This window comes from Tarenaya hassleriana, unplaced genomic scaffold (assembly GCF_000463585.1).
Source record: "Tarenaya hassleriana unplaced genomic scaffold, ASM46358v1 Cleome31, whole genome shotgun sequence".
In the NCBI taxonomy this organism is placed as follows: Eukaryota; Viridiplantae; Streptophyta; class Magnoliopsida; order Brassicales; family Cleomaceae; genus Tarenaya; species Tarenaya hassleriana.
Genome location: NW_010966274.1, coordinates 313,633 through 337,860, shown reverse-complemented (window position 1 = coordinate 337,860; position 24,228 = coordinate 313,633). Strand labels below are relative to the sequence as shown.

At 37.5% G+C, this 24,228-nt stretch overlaps 5 protein-coding genes across 6 annotated transcripts; 2 read left to right on the top strand and 3 right to left on the bottom strand.

The window, feature by feature from the left end:
• Nucleotides 1-4,464: 4,464 nt before the first annotated feature.
• LOC104820503 (metal transporter Nramp2-like) lies at nt 4,465-7,440 on the top strand. Its single transcript, XM_010550956.1, has 4 exons — nt 4,465-5,163; nt 5,438-5,574; nt 5,679-6,331; nt 6,818-7,440. Exons 1-4 carry the CDS (start codon nt 4,568-4,570, stop codon nt 7,049-7,051), a joined length of 1,620 nt encoding a protein of 539 aa, XP_010549258.1. The 5' UTR covers nt 4,465-4,567; the 3' UTR covers nt 7,052-7,440.
• Nucleotides 7,441-7,880: 440 nt separating this feature from the next.
• LOC104820502 (putative cyclin-A3-1) lies at nt 7,881-10,248 on the bottom strand. Of its 2 annotated transcripts, none has more exons than XM_010550954.2 (7): nt 9,681-10,248; nt 9,251-9,483; nt 8,984-9,139; nt 8,837-8,873; nt 8,590-8,739; nt 8,383-8,517; nt 7,881-8,267 (listed from the first exon to the last, which is right to left on the bottom strand). In XM_010550954.2, exons 1-7 carry the CDS (start codon nt 10,026-10,028, stop codon nt 8,196-8,198), a joined length of 1,131 nt encoding a protein of 376 aa, XP_010549256.1. In that variant the 5' UTR covers nt 10,029-10,248; the 3' UTR covers nt 7,881-8,195. The 2 variants fall into 2 exon arrangements, with proteins under 2 accessions (XP_010549256.1, XP_010549257.1); XM_010550955.2 differs by having other exon boundaries at nt 8,984-9,136; nt 9,681-10,245.
• Nucleotides 10,249-11,430: 1,182 nt separating this feature from the next.
• LOC104820501 (WPP domain-containing protein 2-like) lies at nt 11,431-12,238 on the top strand. The gene has a single exon (XM_010550952.2). The coding sequence runs from the start codon at nt 11,488-11,490 to the stop codon at nt 12,022-12,024; it is 537 nt and encodes a 178-aa protein (XP_010549254.1). The 5' UTR covers nt 11,431-11,487; the 3' UTR covers nt 12,025-12,238.
• An 8,319-nt stretch (nt 12,239-20,557) lies between these two features.
• On the bottom strand, nt 20,558-21,583 carry LOC104820681 (pollen-specific leucine-rich repeat extensin-like protein 3). Its single transcript, XM_010551239.1, has one exon. It carries the CDS (start codon nt 21,581-21,583, stop codon nt 20,558-20,560), a length of 1,026 nt encoding a protein of 341 aa, XP_010549541.1.
• Nucleotides 21,584-23,301: 1,718 nt separating this feature from the next.
• On the bottom strand, nt 23,302-24,006 carry LOC109116964. Its single transcript, XM_019203337.1, has one exon. The coding sequence runs from the start codon at nt 23,792-23,794 to the stop codon at nt 23,528-23,530; it is 267 nt and encodes an 88-aa protein (XP_019058882.1). The 5' UTR covers nt 23,795-24,006; the 3' UTR covers nt 23,302-23,527.
• Between the last annotated feature and the right edge of the window lie 222 nt (nt 24,007-24,228).

Genomic DNA, 24,228 nt, shown 5'->3' with positions numbered 1-24,228 from the left:
ATGAACGATGAGACGGAATTATTAACCGCCTGATCGACATTAAACCTACAAATTACCAATATAAGTAATATTTTTAAACAAATTTATATATTAATTTTATAAAACAAATAATTAAAGTTTACCACAATGCTCCATCCTCTTTGTTAGGATGGAGTTTACGCAATCGCGTCCTCTGTGGATTGGACGTGATGTCGGAGTACTGCACCCGCTGTGAAGCTTCGGGAGTTTGTTGTGGCGAAGTCGATCCGCTACCGCGTCCGTAGCTACGTGCAGCAAATCTCCTGTCCATTTTTCCTGCAAAATAAAACAATTATTAAAAATTATATAAATTATATACGAAAATATAATTGCGTTATCGAAAATATATAAATTTTACCGAACTTTTTAGAAATAGAGGTAGAGAGAAGGATTAGGGTGTTGGAAGAAGTATTTAGAGAGAGAAAGTAAAGTTGTTATTGGTAGTGTGGAAAGTGAAGTGTAATTGATTAATTAATTTTTTTCAAATAAATTTTCACAATAATATCAGTTATCCATAACATGTATATATATATACCATATACATAAAACATGATTTTGACATAAAATAGAAAACGTTACACCAATAAAAAATTTAATTAATAAATTTTAAAAAACTTTCATTGATTAATATAAATTTATTAAGGAATATATAACTTAACTTATTTGTAATATCTATTATATCAAATCAAATAAAAAAAATATTTCATGGAAAACAATGAAGCCGTGAAAAATAGTACCAAATATCAGTGGGAAACCTTTGCTACATTTGTACTCATTTTTTCACAAGATTTTAATCATTAGATCTATTTCTATGGTTGGAATTCGAAGAACTGGATTAGGATTTTGTATCCAACACTCTGAAACAGACATCAAATCGTGCAATTAGATAATTCTTGTTAAAGAATACATTATCTTTCAATAGAGCATGTATGATATTCTAATAATCAATATATATAACTAATGAAGATTATTTATATTTTTCTATTTTTATATATCATCTAATTTATTTTAAACACTATATTTTTTATGTGTTAAAATTACTGATATTGTAATATATATATATATATATATATATATAACTATTGAAGATTTTAAATGATAAATAAAATCAAAATATTAAAGTATATGCATGTCTATGTTTATACTCTGTGTCATTGAATTTATTTAAAAAAAAAATAAAAATATTTTCTTATATGTAAAATTTAGTGATATTCTAATAATCAATATAGATAATTAATGAAGATTACTATTTTTATGTGTCATCTAATTTATTTAAAAAATTTATTTTTATGTGTTAAAATTAATGATATATATATATATATATATATATATATAATATAGATAACTAATGAAATTTTTAAATAATAAATGTAATCAAATTAACAATCTCAATAATATATAAAATTAAAATCAAAATGAATATTTTATATAATAATGATGATTTTTGTATATAATAGAGAAACAATTATATATAGAATTTTAATAAACTAATGAAAATGTAAAGTAGATGCCATGATGATGTAAACTAAAAATGGATAGTAAAACATTATTTATAAATAGGTAGTGTTGCAGTGGATCGAGAGCACGACGATCTTCTCTCAAGGGATGAGTTGATGCTTCCGTATGGGCTCAACTGGGTTGCCATACTCTTTCTTGATGCAGCACGACGATTGATGCCAACATCCTTTACATAATTACATAAAATAAAAAGATGCATAAAAAATAACATAAAATACAAAAAATTACTCGGTGTAGAAGTCAATTTAAATGCAACGTTTGTACGTCTATATACGTTACGAATACGATCATAGCATAATGACTGACAGCTCAAAGAATTGATTCTATTTCGATAGTGGGTTGGAATGCAATTAATTGTTATTTTAAACCAAAACCGACGGGAACGTTACATCATTTGGAGTAAATATTTATCATAATACAATGAGATGCCGATATATACAGTGTCATGTAAATAATACTATTTATTATTGAAAACCACGATTAAAAATATATTCAATATCAACTATTAAACATTTTCTGAATTTTTATATACCAAGATACACATATAAATTAGAAATATCAACAATAAATCGGTAAATTAAAATTATAATATAGTTAAAAACTTAAATGAGAATGACAGATATAAAAAAATTGTGGGAAAAAAGATTGAATTTATCATCCGATAGGATGACATATTTTTTCATAATTTAGATGTGCCAAAAATATCACTGTACGTTTTAAAATACATACTAATATTTTCGAACATATGTAATATTGAAGAAAGCATTAAAACTCAAGGAGATCTTGGAAGGAAAGAGGTTACACAATGACAAAGAACAATGGAAGACATGTTCCTAGAATGCTACAGAATTATTGAAATAATATAATTGCAATAATTTATATAATCTTCTAATAGTTTCTCAACATAAATATATTTATATTTTTAATAATAATATTTTTTAATATATGCTGCAAAATAATAACAAAATAAAAACAAAGGAATTATCATGGAACAATATAATTATAATAATTTATATAGTTTTACCTCCAACAAATTTAGGATTTATATTTGTCACCAAAATCACTTTTGGTTGCATGGATAAATTCTCTAACTTTGAACGTAATTCATTTGCTTTTGTATCCCAAGTAGTCACATGAATATCATTGGCACTGTAATAGTATTAAAAAAACAATATTACAAATTTATAATTAAAAAAATTAAATATAAAATAAACAATATATAATTAAAAAAATATGTATACCTGGTCATGAAGACTGAGAATCATTATTTGTTTGGATAATGAAGATTCATGTTGAGAGTCTCTAATAAACTGAACACGACCAATGAAATCTTCATGAAGAAAACAAATATAAATAAAGAACTGTCATAGAATATTTTTAGAATGAAATTAAGATGGTAAAATATATCATTTAGATTGTACATTATTTTACCTGGCAACTCTTCATTCTTGTTAGCTAGGGCAATGAGTTCATGGTAATCTCGAAACCTAAACATCTATGTTAATAGCTATGGAACCAAGTTTTGTAATAGTAGTGCGTTCCGTGAAACGAATAGATAGATGGAAGTCAGTGAACTTAAAACGTTCATTAGCTTTAACAACCTCAAAATCAGTGATAATATAAATTTTTCTCTCATGAAAGACATCTATGAAGCTATCCAAACGTTGCCTACTAATAGATCCTTGTATAAGAAGAGACTGCAAAATGGAGAGGGGGAAAAAATAACCGGTGAAATGATGTGAGCGATATTATACATATTATATTTAAAATAGAAATGACATAAAAATTGTTAACCTTTTCTTCGATGAACAAAAAATCAATGCTCATCAGTTCACCTCCTTTCTTGAAGTTTCGTACCTCCCAAAATCGCAACAATCTACCGACTATTCTTTGCATTTTGCGTCCAACTCTTAGATCATCAAACGTTACATATGCGAAAAGAGCCTCAACACCACGTGCCTCCATTGTGCCTCCGATAGTTGTCATTGTGTTGTTTGTTTGGATTGATATATCTCTATACGTATTACAAATATGTTATATAGGTGAATGAGAGTGATTGATTAAAAAAAGGGGAGCAACAACGAAGAAAGAGATGAAGCACACAAACCGAGGTCACCGAAAATCTTCAAAGAATTCGTGTGCATATAATCGATAGTGGGCTAATACATTTATTCTAATAATGATTATGGTATAGTGGCCTGCGTTATTCCATTTTGTTAGTGGGCAATGAATGCTTATTACAATTTTTTTGTATAATTATATTCTATTAATTTTTTATATATTCTCATATTCATGTTACTATTTTTTTCATTTTATTATTAGGATAAGTACCGGTGTATCGACAATTTTTTGTATAATTGTATTTTGTAAGTTAATTATAAGATTTTTATTTTATTATACCGTATATGATGTGGTTTCATAATTATCCGTTTGCAAACAAAAACGTATAGCCGAAAATTCAAAAAATCAACAACATAATTATTAATACTTCTCATTTAATTTTCTAACCAATGATCAACTTAAAAAGACCACACATATGAGTTTTTTGTATAACGTAACATTTACCATATGATATTAAATTGTCTCCACTCCTTTCTAACATTAAATTTACATCCACTCTTCTCTAATTACGTTACCAATGTATTTTTACCTCCACTCATTTTATAATTTATTTCAGATGTTATTGCAATTATTAATATATTATTTATGTACATTTGCTCATTAAATTTTCAAATGACAAATAAAAATTAAAACAAATGCCATATGGATGATGATGTGGATCTAGGTGTCTTCACAAGCCTTCAAATCAAACTTTTATATATATAGATAGATTTGTCTATTTATTTTATTTCATATATTTGTTTTAAATTTTTTTAAAATTATATTCCATTTTAATTTGGCACCATGTGCCTAAAATGCAAGAGTCCTTATCCGTCCAAATCTATTCAAAGCACAAGCTCACTCAAAACCTCCGTTCGCGGGAGAATATTCCGTTTCGCCTCCGACGGAATATTCCCTTCCAGTTCACACAATGCACTCTCCGACGACCAACGTAGACAACGGCGACGTTCATGTTGGCGGGAAGGAGACGGAATCCGATCGCCTTCTCCATCCCCAAACCCTCCCTTCGAGCTCCTCCGATGACGACGAAGCCGATGTCGCTTTTGAGTCCAGAGAGAAGATCGTCATCTTCGACGTCGAATCTCCCGATTCTGCCGCCGGAGACTCCGCGACACGGCCGTTCTCGTGGCGGAAGCTGTGGTTGTTCACCGGCCCTGGGTTCCTAATGAGCATCGCGTTCTTAGATCCGGGGAATCTGGAGGGAGATCTGCAAGCGGGAGCTATCGCTGGTTATTCGCTGCTATGGCTCTTGATGTGGGCAACGGCCATGGGACTGCTGATCCAGATGTTGTCGGCTCGGATTGGCGTCGCCACTGGTCGACATCTCGCGGAGCTCTGTCGAGAGGAGTACCCGACATGGGCGAGGTATGTGCTTTGGTCCATGGCGGAGCTTGCCCTGATCGGAGCTGATATTCAGGAGGTAATCGGCAGTGCTATCGCTATTCAGATTCTCAGCCGCGGTGTTTTGCCGCTTTGGGCTGGTGTCGTGATTACGGCATCTGATTGGTGAGTCCCTTGAAACTGTTCTTCATCTTCTTAGTACGGTTACTGGATTCAGTGGCATTTTGATTCATTCTCTTGTGTATTAGTTGAATATCTCTGGTTCTAGATCTCCCAAACTCATGGGTGAATTCGAAGCTCGCGTTTCTGGGTTTAAGCTTTAGTGGAAATGTCAATCCTGGTCGATCATAAGTTTTGATTTTGCTTCTACTTTTGAATTCTTTCTTGACACTCCGTAGTGTAAGAATGCTAATTGATTGCTTGTATCTGTTGCAAACAGTTTTATGTTCCTGTTTTTAGAGAACTATGGTGTAAGAAAGCTAGAAGCTGTTTTCGCCATTTTGATCGCAACAATGGCAATGTCCTTCGCTTGGATGTTCAGTGAGACCAAGCCGAGTGGAAGAGAACTTCTGATAGGTGAGACATTACTATCTTCATATTCGAAACTTGCTTTCTCATTCGATTGTTGAAAGGATCCCTTTGTGACTCGTTATTCGTTTGTTGTGTACTCGGTGCAATAGGAATATTACTTCCAAGACTTAGCTCAAAAACGATTAGGCAAGCTGTAGGGGTCGTGGGCTGTGTCATAATGCCTCACAATGTGTTCTTGCATTCGGCTCTGGTTCAGTCGAGGAAAGTTGATCCCAATAAGAAAGGCCGGGTTCAAGAGGCGCTAAATTACTATATGATCGAATCTACGGTTGCCCTTTTCGTATCGTTCATGATTAACTTGTTTGTGACTACCGTATTTGCAAAGGGGTTTTACGGTACTGAGCAAGCTAACAACATAGGACTGGTTAATGCTGGACAGTATCTTGAGGAGAAGTTCGGAGGTGGGCTTCTCCCGATTCTTTACATTTGGGGAATCGGATTGTTAGCAGCAGGGCAAAGCAGTACAATAACTGGTACATATGCTGGACAGTTTATTATGGGCGGATTTCTCAACCTTCGGCTTAAGAAATGGTTGAGGGCATTAATAACACGGAGCTGTGCGATCGTGCCAACCATGATTGTGGCAATCGTGTTCAATACTTCAGAAGCTTCCTTGGATGTTTTGAATGAATGGCTTAACGTGCTTCAGTCCATACAAATCCCGTTTGCGCTTCTTCCTCTTCTGACCTTGGTTGGGAAGGAAGAGATAATGGGAGCATTCAAGATTGGACCTATTCTCGAGGTAAAATTTCTATATACAGTTACACACACACACAGATATTTGTGTAACAACCATTTTTGTGTCATTCATTGATGCTTTCATCAAATTGGACCATTTCTTAAGCTGTTTCAAGGTGCCTCGAGTATCTCATTTCCTCCAAAGTGGCAATAGAGTGCAATTGCTTTAGCAGTTTTTCAATATTTAATGCCCTTAAAGGGGTTAGACAGAGCTGGTGACAAAGTGTTTTCAAGTGTAACTTGTGTGTTGTTCTGTTCTGATGACTGGTGTAATATGCCAACATAACCGAAGGTTTTTTGAATGCTTTCATGTTACCAGGCTAGATCATCATATTCTTTGATTTTGCTGCTGTTCATGGCAAGACAAAGCATGCTCTGAGTTGTGCCAGACTTTTTGTGCTCATCTTCTCTAGTTTTGTTCTTTTCCTGGACTTGTTATGGTGACACTAACAAAGATCAACCGTCTAAATTTCTTGAACTATCTTTGCAGAGACTAGCCTGGACAGTGGCTGCACTCGTAATAATCATCAACGGGTATCTTCTGTTTGATTTCTTCGTGTCGGAAGTCAAAGGTTTTCTATTTGAATCTGCTGTCTTTGTCGGCACTGCTGCTTATGTGGCCTTCATAATCTACCTCATCTCACACTGCAACAGCTCCAGCTCAGTTCCATCTTCTTGGTTCTCCATAGAGCTCCCCAAAAGAATATCTGTGTCTGAAAGCTAATTTACCCTAAAGAAAACTGTTCTACATTCTCTGCTACACGGAAGGAAAAGATCGGGGAATCAATTCATGGCATCTCGAGCAATAACACCACGATATACGGCAACTGATAGACAACACACTTTCATTGTCTGAGAGAAGGAAGCTTCAATATGTCAATACACATAAGCAGTCTCTTGTAGAATATACTGTTAGCAAAGTATCTTTTTGTACCCTTTTTTTTTCTGAATCTTAATCTTATGTGTAACTGAAGATTTTATTCTTTCTATCATGTAAGTAGCAATAGAGTTAAAAGTAAAAGAAGCATCTACATTAGATGAGATTGACCCCCAAGTTTATTTGGGGTCAGCCGTATGAATTCCTTATTTACACTTATTTCGGTTTTGAGTTAACCCTTCCGGAATTTGTAACAATTCCAAGTCATTATTAATTATACGTTCTCAAATAAACCTACGTCTATTCCTTCCTTTTCGTTTATATTTCTATACTCTCCACACTTCTAACTGGCGTATGTATCGACTTACGTTGTACATATTCAAACCATTTTAAACATATCTCTCGTAACTTCTCTTCTATACTTATTACTCCTATTTTCTTTCTAATAATCTCATTTCTAATTATATCTATCATTATATGTCCACACGTGAACATCAATGTGCTACAAATTGGTTTAGGTTCATCAAATTCCTATTGCTATCCACATCAAATTTCTCAAAACCCACATCAAATTTAAAATCTTGAGGTTCAATCTCATCCAACGTAAAGAGTTTTTAGTAAATTACATAGAGCTAAGATCTACTCTTGCATGTTCAGTTCCATAAGATTTCATGCATTAAGAATCAAAGCTTGTAGTACCCTTCATTGCATAAAAGATTCCAATCTGGAATTTTTTTTTTTTGCATCAAAAGAACCATTGAACAAATCAATCAAACCTAATATCAGCCCTTTCAAAGGCTACATCAAAATAAACAGAAAAAACCATGAACACAAGTTTGAGATCATTAATCCTAAGTTCCACTGCCTGTACACTCTCAAGAAGTAACTCATTTCTTTGATGAAGCCTCCTTCAATTCTTTTATCCAATGCCAACGTCAGTTTCTTCGATGATGTCAGAGAAAACAAAACTTCTTAATCATTACGCCAAAGTTCAAATCATAACATCCTCGAAAAAGAGCAGAGGCAACTCCGGGGAGACCGGCAATGTCGCCACACACTTGAACTGCAACACAGGGGAGCAAAAGATACAACATAAGGCTGCTGTCCTAACTATGTAAAGAATGTGTTCCAAATGCCCATTATTAAGGATATCATCGCCATCATAATTGTGTTATTACCCTATGCTGCTTATATTTTGCCCTCACTGCTTGTAGGGCACCTCCTCTTCTGCTCAGATACAAGTCATGTATGATACCGACGCATTCTTTAAGATCAGCCGGTTTGTACTTCGTGTACTCTTGTAACATAGGATTCTGTTGCATTTTCATCGGATTCAGTGACGTGATTCAGAGATGAACAAAAGCTGAAATCTTTGATTTTCTTACCCATGGATGTTGTTTTGGACGCATGATGAACCGGGCAAGAAAGATAGCTGAAGCGGCCACCATAGACGGGAGGAACTTCACACATTTATAGTCCAGCAAACTTAACTCCGAAAGATAGCTGCAGAGAAACTCTAACTGCAAATGCGACACCTGAGGAAGAAAGAAAAAACCGGTTCGATGATTAGCGATCAGTAAGAAAGAAATTGTTCCTCTTCGATTTATGTAAGGAGATCGGGTTTCAGCTTACATTGATGATATCTTCTTGGGCAATCCTTGCAAACCGCCTGCAAGATCAAACATCAAAAGGCAAAACAGAGAAGGGAATTAGATGATAAACCACAATACCCATAACTTTATTTATAGCACAGAATCTGCATTTTCATCACATTACAACCTTAGAAATGTCTGAATTGTGGGGCTTCCCAGTTCAAAATGCAGAGCGAGAAGTATCTCGGCTTCCATCTCCACCACTTCTTGTTTCGTATACGTATTGTCAGTGATGTAACAGAAATCCTCAACATTCTGAGGGCTTATCTCTTCATATTTCCTACTTGTTTCAACCAAAAGAGAAGGAACATGAGCTAAACGAACAAAACCCAAGAAAAATTCATCAAACGACAATGGCGGGACATCGTTTAACAATCAAGATTCGGATGCTTACGAGGCAATAAGCATTGAAGAGACTCCAAGAAGCTGAAGCTTCTGCCTGGCAACACTCTTCAAAGATAAGAATCGATCTATGTAGGAGACAGTGAGATACAGAGTATGGGACACGAGTTTGTATTCTTCAGACACTTCGACCAACCAATCCACCAATACCCCTCTCATGTTGGAATTCACTTCTTTCTGAACTTTCTCGATGTAATTAGGCAAAGGTCGCTGCTTTGGATTCACCTGATTCCATCAATCCAGTTCCAAAAAAATGGCGAAAACCCACAAATTTCAGACAAAATGGCAAAACCCCAGAAATTCTCAGATCAAACTTGCAACATAAACTGACCCAGTTTTGGATTCACCTCAGAATTCAGTCTAATGCCAAAAAAATTACAGAAAAAACAGACAATGGCAAAATCGAGAAACTGCAGACATACCTCCAACTGACGAAGATACTCATAGATGTCGGAGACATAAGGGCCACACATCTGCGGATCATCAGTTCGGGCATCAATGTCGACGCTCGATTCGACGGCGGCCGTCGAATCCTTAGCCGTGTCGGAGACCGAAGCGGTCTTCCTCTGCTTCGCATATGCCCTAAGATCCCTTTTTGGCTTCTGGGTCGGTTTGGGATTCACAGGAACAGGGACATTCGACATGTTCGGAAGCTCTCCGAGCACTACTCTCTTCTTGCTCGCTCGCTCGTCGTCCTTCGCAGCCGCCATAGTCGCCTTTCTCTTCGCTGCTGCTCTTGTCATCCTCCCGGAAATCTCCTTCTCCGCCATTCTCGAGAGAGAGAGAGAGAGAGAGAGAGAGAGAGAGAGAGAGAGAGAGGAAGATTTGGTTGAAGGACTGGGGGGAGAAGGGGTGATGAAAAAGGTGGAGTAAAAGCGCCATTTTTTAGGGAATTCGAATAAACCTTGAAGAAATGGCGCTGAAGCGTTTTGGGTTTCGAAATTTCAGATTTCAGATTCATTCAGGGGAAAAAAAAGTTTGGATCTTTGGAAGAAGAATTCATCGAAAAATCAAATGGCGGGCTCTCACTGTTTTTTCGTGAGATTTCATTTGCCCTTCGAATTCAACCGGCTAATTTTCGAAAGTTCCCAAAATTAGATTCTTTTTATTTATTGTTCCCATTAAATGATTGGCTTGCACATGATTTCTGTTTAATGGCAAAAATAAATAAAAAATTTCTTAAATTTAATTTATACAAGTTAAAATAAAACAGGGTTATGATTTCTATTAAGTATGTGATATGTGATATTTAATATAAGTGGTCATTTTAGGTTTTTTTTCAGTTTCTGTTGGGTTATTTCGTATATGAAAATATTATAATCATTTGATTTTTATATCAATTTCGATTTGTTTCGGTTTGGATCTGATTTTTTATTAGTAAAAAATTTATTTTTTAAAAGAAATTCTATTTTTTTTTTTTGTTTTTTTGGTTTCTGTTCGAATTTAGTTTTTTTTTTAAATTACAATCATTTATAATTTTTATATCGAATTCGATTTTGTTATATTGATTCGATATTTAGTTAATAACCAAAATGGTAAATAAGTAAAAAAAATGAAAGAAGAAAGGGAAATAAATGTTTTAAAACACGCAGTCAATTTGCACAAAAAAAACTCCAAAAATCATATATTATTGTGAAATTTATTTATAGCCAATTTTGGGAATAAGTGAAATTTCAGTGGAATTGGTCGGATTCTGTAAGTATCACATATTATTACGAATAAATGATATGGGTTCTATTTATAACAATAAAAAAAAAATTAGATCGATCTCTTGAAAATATATTTTATGGTAATAATAGTTTAATACTCTATAGTTTTAAAATACTTGTATTAAAAATGTTAAGATAATTGATGGGTGGAATCAAATTCGGATCCACTATCATTATGCCTCTATAATTAATAATTCAATTCTCCCATCAATTCCATGACCTCGGACTCGGATCGCTCATAGGGGTTTTTTCTTAATTTTAAAGTATAAGGACTATATTGCTCTCATAAAAAAAGTACAGGGATTAAGATGCAATTATCATGAAAGGACAACCACGTGTCACATCACAATTACAAGTTTTATGTGTCACTTCCAAGTTAATTCATTACCGAAGTTGTGTACATTTCACCTATAAACCGACGCCGTACCGAATCCCTCCCTCCCTTCAATAACAAAAAAATATATATAATATATATCCCCAAAATAATTTCAAAATCCCTAAAAACAGATTTCGACCAAAAATGGCAGACACTGAATCGACCGACAACCCCGCCGCACTACCACCGTCGGACTCGGAGGGATCCGCCGCCGTTCCCCACACCGACGGCGACGGCGCCACCAAGGACGCGACGATGGAGAAGGTGGAGAAGAAACTCGGAGACGTCTCTCTCCGGATTTGGCCGCCGACGCAGAAAACCCGTGACGCCGTCGTGAACCGCCTGATCGAGACGCTTTCGACTCCTTCGATCCTCTCGAAGAGGTACGGTACGCTTCCGCAGGAGGATGCGCTCGCCGTCGCGAAATCGATCGAGGAGGAGGCGTACGGCGTCGCCTCCGCGGCCGTGTCCGGGGATGACGACGGGATCGAGATCCTTCAGGCTTATTCCAAGGAGATTAGCAAGCGCATGCTGGATTCGGTGAAGGCTCGGGCTCCGGCGGCGGCGACGGGTAATGGAAACGCCGGATCGGCGGCGCAGTCCGGCGAAGATGCTGGTGCGGTTTCTACTGAGGCCGCCAAAGAAGATGCGCCTACTGAGTCGGAGAAGACCGAGGCTTGAGTTCGGTGTGTTGTATACCCTTTATCTCTCTCTTTCTGTAGGGTTTGCTTTTGCTAGATTCACATGGGTGTCTCAGAGTTTATGATGAGATCTGTTCTTGTAATGACTGGTGGATTTCTCTTGCGTATTTATGGAGGCTTTTCCTAATATGCATTTCTTCAGTGCTCTCTGCTTGGTATTGGCATTGCTGTTAACATGCTCTAATGGTTGATGATCCTTGGGGCAATTCACTATCTTTGGAATCGTTGAGTGAGAGAAAAACATCTCGTAAATTCCAAAGCATCATTCTTTTTTCTTGTTTTTCAGTTGAATAAATCATTTCGTATGTTGTTATGCTTTCATTCAAGCAAGTGATTCGATGGTTTTGCTGAAGCGTGGTTATGATTCACTTGAATCATTTGCATTTCACGGTAAATGTGTAGACAAATCAATACCCACCTGTAGGATTCATTCTGGATTTGGATTTGGTAGAAGGATACACCAAGTTTGGCTTGTAGAGTTTACTATCTTATGAATCAATCATACCAAAAAGGGATTAGATGTGTTTTGTCTTCCTGTTTCGCCGGTTGTCCTCTTTGTTCTGTTTAGTTTCGATCCTATATGCGTTGTCTATCTGTGTGATGGGTGGTGTCTTTGAAAACGATGGAGTTCAAAGGAGCTGCCTTTGATAGAACAAGTGATGGATTTATCTTCTCTGTTCTCTGTTGTTTGTTATTCCATTCTTTTGAAATCCTTATGCAGCTCAGTTTGGAATTGCTTTTCTCTGAAATCTTGAACTGAGTCAGCTGGCTCTTCTCTGCTGTAACGACGGCCGGGTGACTTGAGTGCGTATAATCTATCCTTCGGGATCTCGGGGTAAGTTTGTTATTCCATCTTTGGTTTAGGGTTAAACCTGGTGTGAACTTGCTGTATATGTCTCTGTTCATGAGTTGCCTCTGTTTAGATATCTGAACCAGCAAATCTTTGTCTTTCTAGTTTATGATCTACTTGCCTTTGTGAGCTTATTTAGTTTATAGACTGTCCTGAATCCTGGACTCCGATGAAACTGTGATTGCCATTGTTCCCCCTCGGTAACTATTACGATCGAGTAAACATATCTGATTTTCGTGTATTCTGATGTTGCTGCATTGATTATCCGATTGTTGGGTTCGAGTTCGGGTTTTGTTGATCTCGGATAGGTAAACCGTGGGTACTTGGTTCGGCCTCGTTCTCGTCTGGATTGACCCGGATCGATTTGGGCTAATCTTGGTCTAGCAGATCCATTTGACATCCCAACCAAAGATGATCGATTATCGGTCTTTGGAATCGTGCTTAATGTGGAGATTAGAGTTTAACAAACTTAAATCCTATAAACCATCTTCTGTTAGCAAAAAGGGGTGGCTTAATCGGGTTTCGGTTCAGATTCGGTTCGATTATATTCGAGTTCGGTTATTTCGGTTTTAGAAAAATTATAACTGTTCGATTTTTACATAGAATTCGGTTCGGTTTGGTTATATTCGGTTTCGGTTTCGATTCGATTATGATAAAAATACTCATTTTCTTAAAGAAATTTACGGTCTTTTTGGTTATTTTTTATTCAGTTCGGGTTCGGATTCGGTTTTTTTGGTTTTAGAAAAATCATAATCATTCAGTTTTACATCTAATTTGGTTTGGTTACGTTATTCGAATCGATTCGGTTATCCGGTTATTAACCAAATAGGCCACCCTAGAAACCTGAGATTGATCCTTCATTTGTCTTTTAATCAACCCCTTGAGTATAAAACATGTTTGAACAGAGACGACCTTTTTTGTCTGAAGCTTTGAACACTTTTACCAAAACTTTTTTTTTGTCTCTCGTGTTATGGTAATTCAAATGTCTTTATATTAATTGAAAGATTTGAAAAAATTGTTTGGCTTGGTACTACTAATTTCCGAATTATCTATGAATTTTTTGAAATTACCAAATAAATATATAAAAACAACTAGTATCTTATGTAATTTAAGATTCAAAATTTTTAAGCAAAAAATATGAATTTTAAACTTTTTTTAATTTTTCCATTGTCACATCGATTTAATAGAAATTTAGCAGATATTAATATATATTCATGTATACTTAAAAACTTAAATTGGCGTGGTATGCGAAAGAAATCGGAAGGACGTGTATTTTGAATTTATAGACTATTACCGTAGTGTTATAAATAAAATATATTTATGGTGGAACTCATCGTTACTGTTCACACCGACTCACTGTTCATATATACGGTTACTGTTCACACCGACCGTATACATGAACAATAACTTCGGGATTTTTATAAATAGACCATTTGAATTCCTCCATTTATACACTTTCAAAAGAGAGAAATAAGAAATAAACTTGTTCTCTATTCTCCTAAATACAGTTTTCGGTTTATAATTAACGATCTAATATTCGGGTCGTTATATTTCTTCTGATTTCATAACAGTTAGATATATTTATATATTTATTTGATTATCTTCGAATTCTTGTTTGTTTCCGCGGGACCTTTTTTCCTGCTTTTATTTATTTTTTTTGGTTATCAATTTTTTTAATTTAGTTATAATAAAGTGAGGTTAGTTTTAAAAAACGCTCACCAAAATGATATTCAACTTGTCGAACCTTGTTTCGGTTTGATGGTTATAAATAAGGGTGGTGGTTTCGGTTCGGTTCTTCATAACCAAACCAAATCGAATCGAAAAATATGATTTTTTTTTTTAATTTGAACCATTCTAAATTCTCGAACGGTATTATTTTTATAAAACTGAATTTTTCTGAATCGAATGGAATTTTAAAAATCCCCAAAAACCAAAAATTTTTAAAGAAAATCTATCTTTTTTAATAAAAAAACGAAACTGAACCGAAACCGAACGGAACCGAACATAATATAAAAACCGATTGGTATCTATTTTTGTCAAATATAAAAACCGAACCGATGCATTCCCATTTCAAACCCGAACCGACTCCCGAAACGTACACTCTAGTTATAAGAAAAAAAGAAGTTATGAAATCATCCGTTTTTTTTAAACATTGATATTTAGGGGCCGACTGGTTGCACCGCCGCCACCCGCAAACGGAGCGGTTGCGGTTTTCGGCGGTTGCGGACGATTGAAAAACTGAATGGTTGAATCGCAACCAACCGCAACCGCAACCAAACTTGTGTTTTCTAATCGCAGCTTCCAACTTGCGTTTTGGTAGCGTTTTCCGACGTTTTGACAAAAAAACTAAAATATTTTTATTAGAAATTATATAAAATATTAATATATATATATTGGTGATGATTTTGTTTTGATATTATTTTTTAGTATTATATTTTAATAAAAAAATACAATAGTATAATTTTTAGGTTTAATAATGATTATTTTTAATAATTTTATAATAAAATTATTTTTTTTACTTGAAAATAAATTAAATTTATAATATTTATATTTTAAATTTATTATTTAATTATTATAAATTTGGTAAATAATTTTTATCAAATGATACGAAAAATTTAATTAAAACTATTATAAAAAATTATTTTTAAATAATATTTTTTTTGACAATTTATATCAAAACGCAACCGCAACCGTAATGAACCATTCACTTCTAACTGCACCCACTCGCAATCGCTACCAACAGCAACTTCTCAACCAATCAGTACTAATTATTTATAATCGCTATCAAACGTTTTGAAAACGCTACCACCCGCAACCGCAACCGCTGCGTTACAACCAGTCGAACCCTTAAATTATAACAGAATTTTAATTGTCAAAACAGTATGATCTCATATTTTTTTAAAATTTTGGTTTTGGACCTTATAGTTTTTTTCGTTATATTTATTTAAAACGAAATTATTTAAATTACAATGTCCATTGTTGATTTTTTTTAAATTAAAGGGAAAAAACAAATTAGTATCAATATATTTTAAAGAAAATATATAATTAAAAAGATCCGTGATTAAAAAAAAATATTAACTGGTACGAATAATGGTAAGGTTTTTTAAAAAAATCATGATTAAAAGAGCCTAAACTGTACAAAATAATAAAGTTTATGCTGCAAACAAAATTCTGAAGTGATTTAAAAAGTTGATTTTATGCATTAAATAACATGTTTTTCGGATTCTAAATGGTCTCTCAAATTTATAATAGAGAAATAGATAGATAATCATTAGATTTCTCATTATTCAATATAGAACATTACAACATTTACAATAGAAAACGAAATCACAAAATATCTTATTTAATAAATAAAATATCTAAAATATAGAAACAAAACAAAACTAAATATTATGTAATATTACGTAATATTTTCAAATCTTTTCCACATTTCTTTAATTTATCTGTTTTATGAAATCTGATTAAGGATGTAAAATGGTCCAACTCGACTCAGATCGTCCCGAGTCAACTGTTTCGGACTCTGTCTGGTTGCAACCCATTTTCATGAATTTCGTCTAGTATTGCGTAGAGTATCACGACGGAGAACATCAGGTGGCTTAGCATTGCTCCCATGGAGACGGGCATTGCGTTATGTCCAGATTGAGTAAAGAGAAGCTTGGAAGAACAATTTAAGCATGAGTTTTAGCCGTGGCTGACCTGGGAAGTGTACCAACTTGTGGATATGGCCCTGTAGGGTTCCGATCTCCCGAAACAAAGAGCTGAACTGAGCCGCATTTGAGGGCCAAATCGCAGAGGAGTAGGAGCAATTAAAGAAAAGATGCTCAGTGGTTTCTGGGGCCGTCGAGCATAGAGTACAGTTTGGTTGAACGTTGATTCCCCAGGAGCGCAATCTATCAGCCGTTGGCAGACGGTTCTTGACTGCTAGCCATGAGATGAAAGAATGCTTGGGAACCGAATTGGTGAACCACACACCTCTGAACCAGGGCACTGGAGATGGAGGCTGCTCAAGTCTTGCCCAGGCTTTACCCGTCGAGAATTTCGGAAGATCACTGTCGCACAAAGAGTCAGCCCAGTAGTAGGTATCCGCTGGAGCGGATGAGGAGGGTAGCTGATGTTCAATGATAGCACTTTGAAGTGCTAATGCTGCATCGGATCTAGCAGGAAAGAAGTCCCAACCTTTGTCTGAAACTGCACAGCTCACGGTAGCATTAAGGGGAACTCCAATTTGTCGCGGACCTCCTAGACCAAGAATATCAATGGCTCTCCCAATAGATAGCCATTGATCATACCAGAAGCTGCAGCAATCTCCTTTGCCAACTCTGCAGCGTATAAAATTATGCACAAGCGAACGGAGCTTCAGTAGGCGACGCCATGCCCAACTACCCTGATTGCCAATCTTCAGAGCCCATAAAGATCGACGCTTCAGCAGGTGCGATTTAACCCAGACTATCCATAGGGAACCACTTTTGGCAAATAGGGACCATAAGAGCTTGATACAGAGTACTTTGTTCCATGAGAGTAACCTTCTCAAACCCAAGCCACCAGATCGCTTAGGAACGCATATGGCCGACCATGAAACCTTAGCCCCTCTAGCAGAGTCCAGTAGTCCAGTCCAGAGGAAGGAGGCACACATACGTTCAATGTTACGAAGGCAGGATGACGGAAGAATGTAGGAAGATGCCCAAAAGTTGATGATGCTACATATGACTGATTTAATCAGCTGCAGCCGACCTGCAAAAGACAAGTGTATAGCAGTCCATGAACACATGCGACCTCTGATGATGTTCCCGATGCCCACTCCCAACTCTTCCGCAATTGTGACAACAGTTGCAGTACTGCCGTCATCGATGAATAAACACGTCTTCTGCCTATTTAGTCTGAGGCCAGAAGTGGTGTGGAAATTGTCAAAAACTGCCACGATAGCTGAAAGAGAGCGTGTTGAGGCATCAGAAAAGACCAGGATATCATCAGCGAAGCAGAGATGCGAGACTAGTGGTGCCCGACATTTCGGAGGTAGAGTGATTAACCCTTCTGTTACAGCCCGATCAAGTAGTTTGGATAAGACCTCAATAACCAAGACGAAGAGGTACGGAGATAATGGATCCCCTTGGAGAAGCCCACGCCTTCCTGCAAAAAACCCCGTAGTTCCTCCATTAAAAGAAACAGAGTAAGTCGGGGTAGTAATACACTCTCGTATCCAGTTGATAAACCTAGCTGGGAGACACATGGCTTTTAGGACAGCCAGGATGAATTCCCATTGTACTGAATCAAAAGCCTTGCGTAGGTCAATCTTGAGCAGTCTTTTTTGCAATCAGCTTGAGGAGGAGAAGTCCGCTACTAGTTCTGTGGCAAGCAGTATGTTTTCCGAGATAGAACGCCCCGAAATGAACGCAGTTTGGTTGTTTCCCACAGCAGATGTCATAATTGTCTTAAGCTTCCGTACAAGGATGCGAGAGATAATTTTGTATATAGTGTTGCAACTGGAGATGAGACGGAAATTCTTCAAAGAATCTGCGGCTTTAACATTAGGTATGAGCGCGATCAGAGTGGTATTCCACTGCTTAAGTAGCCTACCAGACGTGAAGAACTCCGTAACTGCCGCCACTAGTTCTTGACCAACAATATCCCAACATCCAGTGAAAAATTCCACGGGAAAGTCGTCAGACCTGGGAGCCTTGCTGTGGGGCAAGCTGAAAACCTCAGCTCGGATCTCTTCCTCGGAAGGGATGGCTGTCAGAATCCTCGATGCATCATCAGGGCATCTAAAAGGCAGCAACCTCCTGATTTCCTCAAGCGACCAGCAATTAACCTCTGGATCACTTGCTCCCAGAATGTATTTATAGTAATTGATTGCCATGGATTTCAACACATCAACGTCATAAATTTTGTGACCTGCATCATCCACAAGAAAGCGAATAGCATTAGTAGCCCGCCTCGATAGGACCGTGCGGTGGAAGAACTTTGTATTTTGGTCTCCCTCCTTAAGCCATCAGATACGAGACTTCTGCCTCAGAAATGACTCCTCCGCAACGGCAAGGGTTGTCCATCTGGCTCGCAATTCTGCCTCATGGGTGGCGGCCTGAAGAGATGGATTATCCAGCAAAGACTCTTGGGCATTGTGTAGGTCCCTTAATGCTCCCATGACCCTCTACTGGATGTTACTCAGTGAGTTCCGGTTGAGCTCTCGCAGGGGCTTCTTTAGCGCCTTCAGTTTGGATAATAGGCGATACATAGAGAAACCTGGAGTCGAACCCGAGGACCAGACGTTCTCCATGAGAGGCTGAAACTGTGGAAGCTGCATAAGACAGTTAAAAAATTTAAAGCTGGTGCGTCTTCTGCGACTCGGGTTAAGATGAAGAGTGACTGTGCAGGGGGAATGATCCGATGGGGCTAGAGCTTCAAAAGTGGCATAAGAATCAGCAAAAGTCAGCATCCATTTTTCATTAACAACCGCTCTGTCGAGTTTTCTTGCTATAGGATTTCCTGCACTACTGTTTGTTCACGTGTAGTGCCTTCCCCTAGCAGCAAGGTCAAACAGTCCATTACTGTACAGATAGTCCTGCAGATCGAACATGCCAGAGTGTGGCGTAAATGGCATCAAAGGCGAAGCATGTTCAGATGGCCGCAGTATTTGATTGAAGTCTCCAATAAGCATTCAAGGTCTATCAGTGATTAGATCATTGGATGCTAGAGAGGAGATTTCTGCCCAGAGTTCACGCCTTTCACCCGATGTATTCTTCTCATAGATGAAGGAAAGAGTTACGTATTCATTGGTTCCAAGGTTGAAAACACCGCATGTAATCATCTATGTCGAGGCTTTGTAAACAACAACCGAAAGATTCCCATGCTATCAAAATTCTCCCTAGCAGAGCTGAGTCAAGATTCGAGGTGGACTGCCAACCGGGGAAAATGTGGTTTGCAATCCGAATGGCTTCGGCTTCATCTCGAATTCGTGTTTCAATGAGGCCTCCAATAAGTGCCCCTTGCGAGGAGGTCCAGTCCTTAACACCTCGCTGCTTCGAGGAGCTATTAAGGCCGCGTACATTCCAACAAAAAATCTTCATGCTATCTGTTTTACCAAAACAATGTTTCCAAAAAAAACCCAAAAGCAACGTGGGATCACGAGGGGTTAGTTGGTACAGCCCTTGCCTCTATGGCCCTTTTTGTCGGAGGGATCGACAATCGGGTCGTTAGGGCAGGATATATGTCGGGACCTAAAAAGACGCTGGACTTCCTTGACCAATTGCTCCTCTGACTCAAATTGCAATTTGGTATAGCAGGGATTAGATGTTTTAGGGGAGGGCTGGGGTGAGATGTCTTTACCAGCTGTGGGGTGAGGGGGAGAGGCATGAGGATGGGGGATGGATTTTGATGGAGAAGAGGAGGTAGCAGATGGCGGAAGAGTGGATAATGGAGGGGGAGTTTGGTGTTTAGGGGCTGAAGGCTCAAGAGCACTCACAAGGGCAACGTGCTCTGGTGATGCACTAGGCACGAGGTTAGGCATAGTAGGGCTTATAGGGCTCGGATTTTGAAACAGGGGTATTGGAGCCTCATTACCCGAAATCTGATCCTTTAACGGACAGTGTGATAACTTGTGGCCAAATTCATTGCACCGCGAGCAACGAGGGGGTAACCACGCGTATTCAATATGAACTTGAACCACCTAACCACTATCATCCTCAATTTCAACAACCAGTGGAAGAGGGCCACCGAGTTGGACCTCTATCTTAACCCGAGCTTCGTCAATGCTTAATGGGTCGAGCCGCATTTTGTCCGTGTGTAGATGTTCGCCGATCCCCGAAACGATGTAACTAATGCCTTTTAGCGAATACATTTCGGTTGGAATGTGCTTGAGTGTGACCCAGATCGGGGCAGAGCTCAATGTTGGCTTACGAAGTGAAGCAACAGGGGTCCATTCAGAGAGCATGAACATGACGTCCGCCACTCTCCATATGCCCACCTCAAGAACCCATTCTCTAGTAGCCAAGTCGGGGATGCGGACGAGACAGGCGGAGTCACTGGCCTTACGGACAATTAGTTTCCCTTTTTTGCCCCAAATGGGGTTGAGAGCTTGGAAGACCTTCGAAGGGGAAGGAGCCATGCCATAAAACTGACAGATGAGATAACCTTCCCAAGTTCTGGATGCTTCCATAAAGACTGAGCTCGGGACACGTATTCTAGGGATCCCCTCCTTCGAGTAAGTGGGAGCTACCGTTCTCGAGAGATTGCGGGAAGTAGCACGAAGTCTCTTAGCCCATAGAAATTGAGGGCTAGGGGAGGGAGGAGCAAGGGGGCAAGTAGCTCCCTGGGGAAGGGAGGCGGGTGGATCAGTGGAACCCCTAGGGTTAGAAGGGGAGGAATTGCCCGGTTGAGTGGGGCTGGGAGGAGGCTTTTTTAGAGTGGAAAGGGGTGGAAAGTCATGAGGTAGAAGAAAATCTGGAATTTGCGAAGACGGTGGTGGAGTTACGGGATGAGTGGCCTCAGAGGCGGTGGGATTTGGGGGATGGGGTGCAGGAGAAGCGGTGATTTCGGGTGGGTCAGGCGGATGAGGGAGTGGGAGAGGTAGTGGGGGAGTCGATTGCAGGGGAGCGGTGGCCACCGGTGAGGTCTCGACCTTAACCGGGGTGGGCGAATCCGATTTCGCCCTTCGAGAGGAATTAGGAGAACCAGACTTCTTCTTCCTTGCCATGTAGGAGGTAGATCTGGTGGTGGGGATGAAATTGCTGGCCGGCTAGCGGTCGGCCGTCGAAATAACGTCGTTGGATACTGCTACGAAGATCGCCCTAGTGTTCGCCTCTCTCTCCGAGATTTCGTAGTTTTGTGCAAATAAAATCGAAGAAATTTTGAAAACCCTCCATATATGTCTTGAATCCTCTTGGTTTCATTAGGAACTCGTAAACCTTGTCTCGTTGTTTTATGTAAATCATGTTTCTTGGATTTGAACAGAGATGACCCATTGTATCCGAAGCTTAACTCCTCACCAATATTAAGGGCGTCAATCGGACTCATCCGCATCTACATTCAGCCCGAAAATTTTGGACTCGGACTCGAGCCAGTCCAATTTTTTTGGACTTAATAAATCAAGCCCAAAACGCAACCCTATAAAACTTTGGCTTGGATCGGATTCGGATCAGATCAGACCGTCCACTTAGTACATATAAAAATTCACATTTATATGTTTTTAACTTACCTTTTTTAAAAATAAAAATTGGGTTTTCAGATCGAGTTAAAATCCGTTGGACTTAATCCGAAAAAAGCCGAACCCGATTTAGACTCAACCCGAAAACCTGAAACTTTTCGAACTTAAAGTTTTCGAACTTAAAGTTTTAAACACAAAACCCGCTATTTTTGGGCAGATTTGGATCGGATTTCGTATTTCTCACCCAAATTGGCATCCCTAACCAATTTACATATTCTTGACTTTTTCATTTTTTCTTTTCCTCGTGTTACACGTCGGCTTGATTTTATTGAATAAAACTAGGGATTAATTTATTTATTTTTTAAAACAATTGCTTCATTTGGTCCGAATTTTCCGAGAATTTTCTGTCTCGGAATTATCAAATAAATATGTAAACATCGATAATATCGTATAATTTTCTGTCTCGGAGTAGTATGGATTTTAAATATTTGTCTTTATTTTCTTTTTATATGTGACATATGTTAACTATTACTAGCGTGATGTATATGTATTGTTATTGATGTTTAATGTAATGCTAATTTTGTTCATTTAAATTGATGTGGCGTGTGAAGAAATCGGAAAAATAACTAAAGTTCATATATTTTTCATTTAAAAAATTCAGATTACGTGGGATTATGCGATATTAGATATGTTCATGCGTTTACACAACAATTTTGTAATGATTAATGGACATTCATAAAGGTTTTTCTAATTTTCCTAATTTTTATTTATTTTGTTTATCTTAATTTCTTTATTTTAGGTTTAAAGTGGGTTAAGTTATCAAAACACCCATTTCCTTCTCTTAAACGAATGATTAATAAATAGGAATTATATCAAAAATATCATTCTTTTAGTATTTGGATTTCAACATATATCATCCTTTATCGGTAGACCTATGATCCATGTGACCAGAAATATAGTTTGGTCATATGTTAGTCTCATTGATTATAACGTTAAATTTATAACGATCACACTAATTCATTATATTCATATCTTGTATATATCACTAATCATTTGATAAAAACATTATAAATTTAACGTTATGACCAATAAGATCAATATGTGATCAAACTATATTTCTGGTCACATGATCATAGATGGAGAATGTTAAGTATTAAAATTAAAATAGCAAAGAGAGCGTAATTTTTATAATGCCCTGATTAAATACATTATTTTTTTGGCTTGTGACTTATACACACTTAAATATTTACCAAAAAAAACTTATATACTAAAATAAAATTTCCTTATCTCAACGAAAAAAAACTTTTACAAAGTACAACATTGGTTTATGAAAAATAAAAAAATGCCCATCAAAATTAATTTCTAAGACCACATCACATTTGAATAAACCAATTCTTATCCTATAAAATAAAAAAAATGTAGAGATGTACAAATCCAATCCAAATCCACGTAATGAATAGATCATCAAAAGATAAGAAGAAGAAGAAGAAGTCTTCAATGTCCAGGGCCTTTCCTGCTTGGCCCCGAAGCCAACCTAAAAGCTAAGCTCCTCTTCCATGTACGACCCCTTGAATTGTTCGCCGCCGCCGCAAAGGACCCAAACCCACCGCCGGCCTCCTCCTCCGGCGCCGCCGGCGGGTGATCACAGCCGTTCATCTCCCCTTCCTTTGATCGTAGGGCTCTGCTTTCAACTTCACCAAACTTCAATGAGACCATCAACAAGATCATTCCCAACACCATCAACACTCTCTTCTTCTCCATGATCTCTCCCTCTCTCTCTCTCTCTCTCTCTCTCTCTCTCTCTCTCTCTCTCTCTCTATGGGAGATGGGTTTGTGATTAATGGAGCTGTCGAGTGATTCTGCTTTCGGGGGCAGGTGTACGTGTATATATATGCGTGTGTATGTGTGTGTGTGTATACAAAAGTTTTTTTCTTGACCACGAATGTTGAAGATATGCCCTTTTAATTTTCAACTGCGATCTTTGAAGCTTTCTCTCTCGTTTTCCATCTTTATGCCCTTTTTATAACCTTTTTTTTTTCTTGTATTTTGTTAAAATTTAATTAAATATTTTTAATTAAAGCGGATTCAATGGTTTTTTGTCTCTTTCTCAACCTACCATGCTCCTGAAATTTTGAAGCTTTTACTTTGCCGATGCATGTTTTGACTTTTATTTTCCCTAAACCACTTTTAATTAA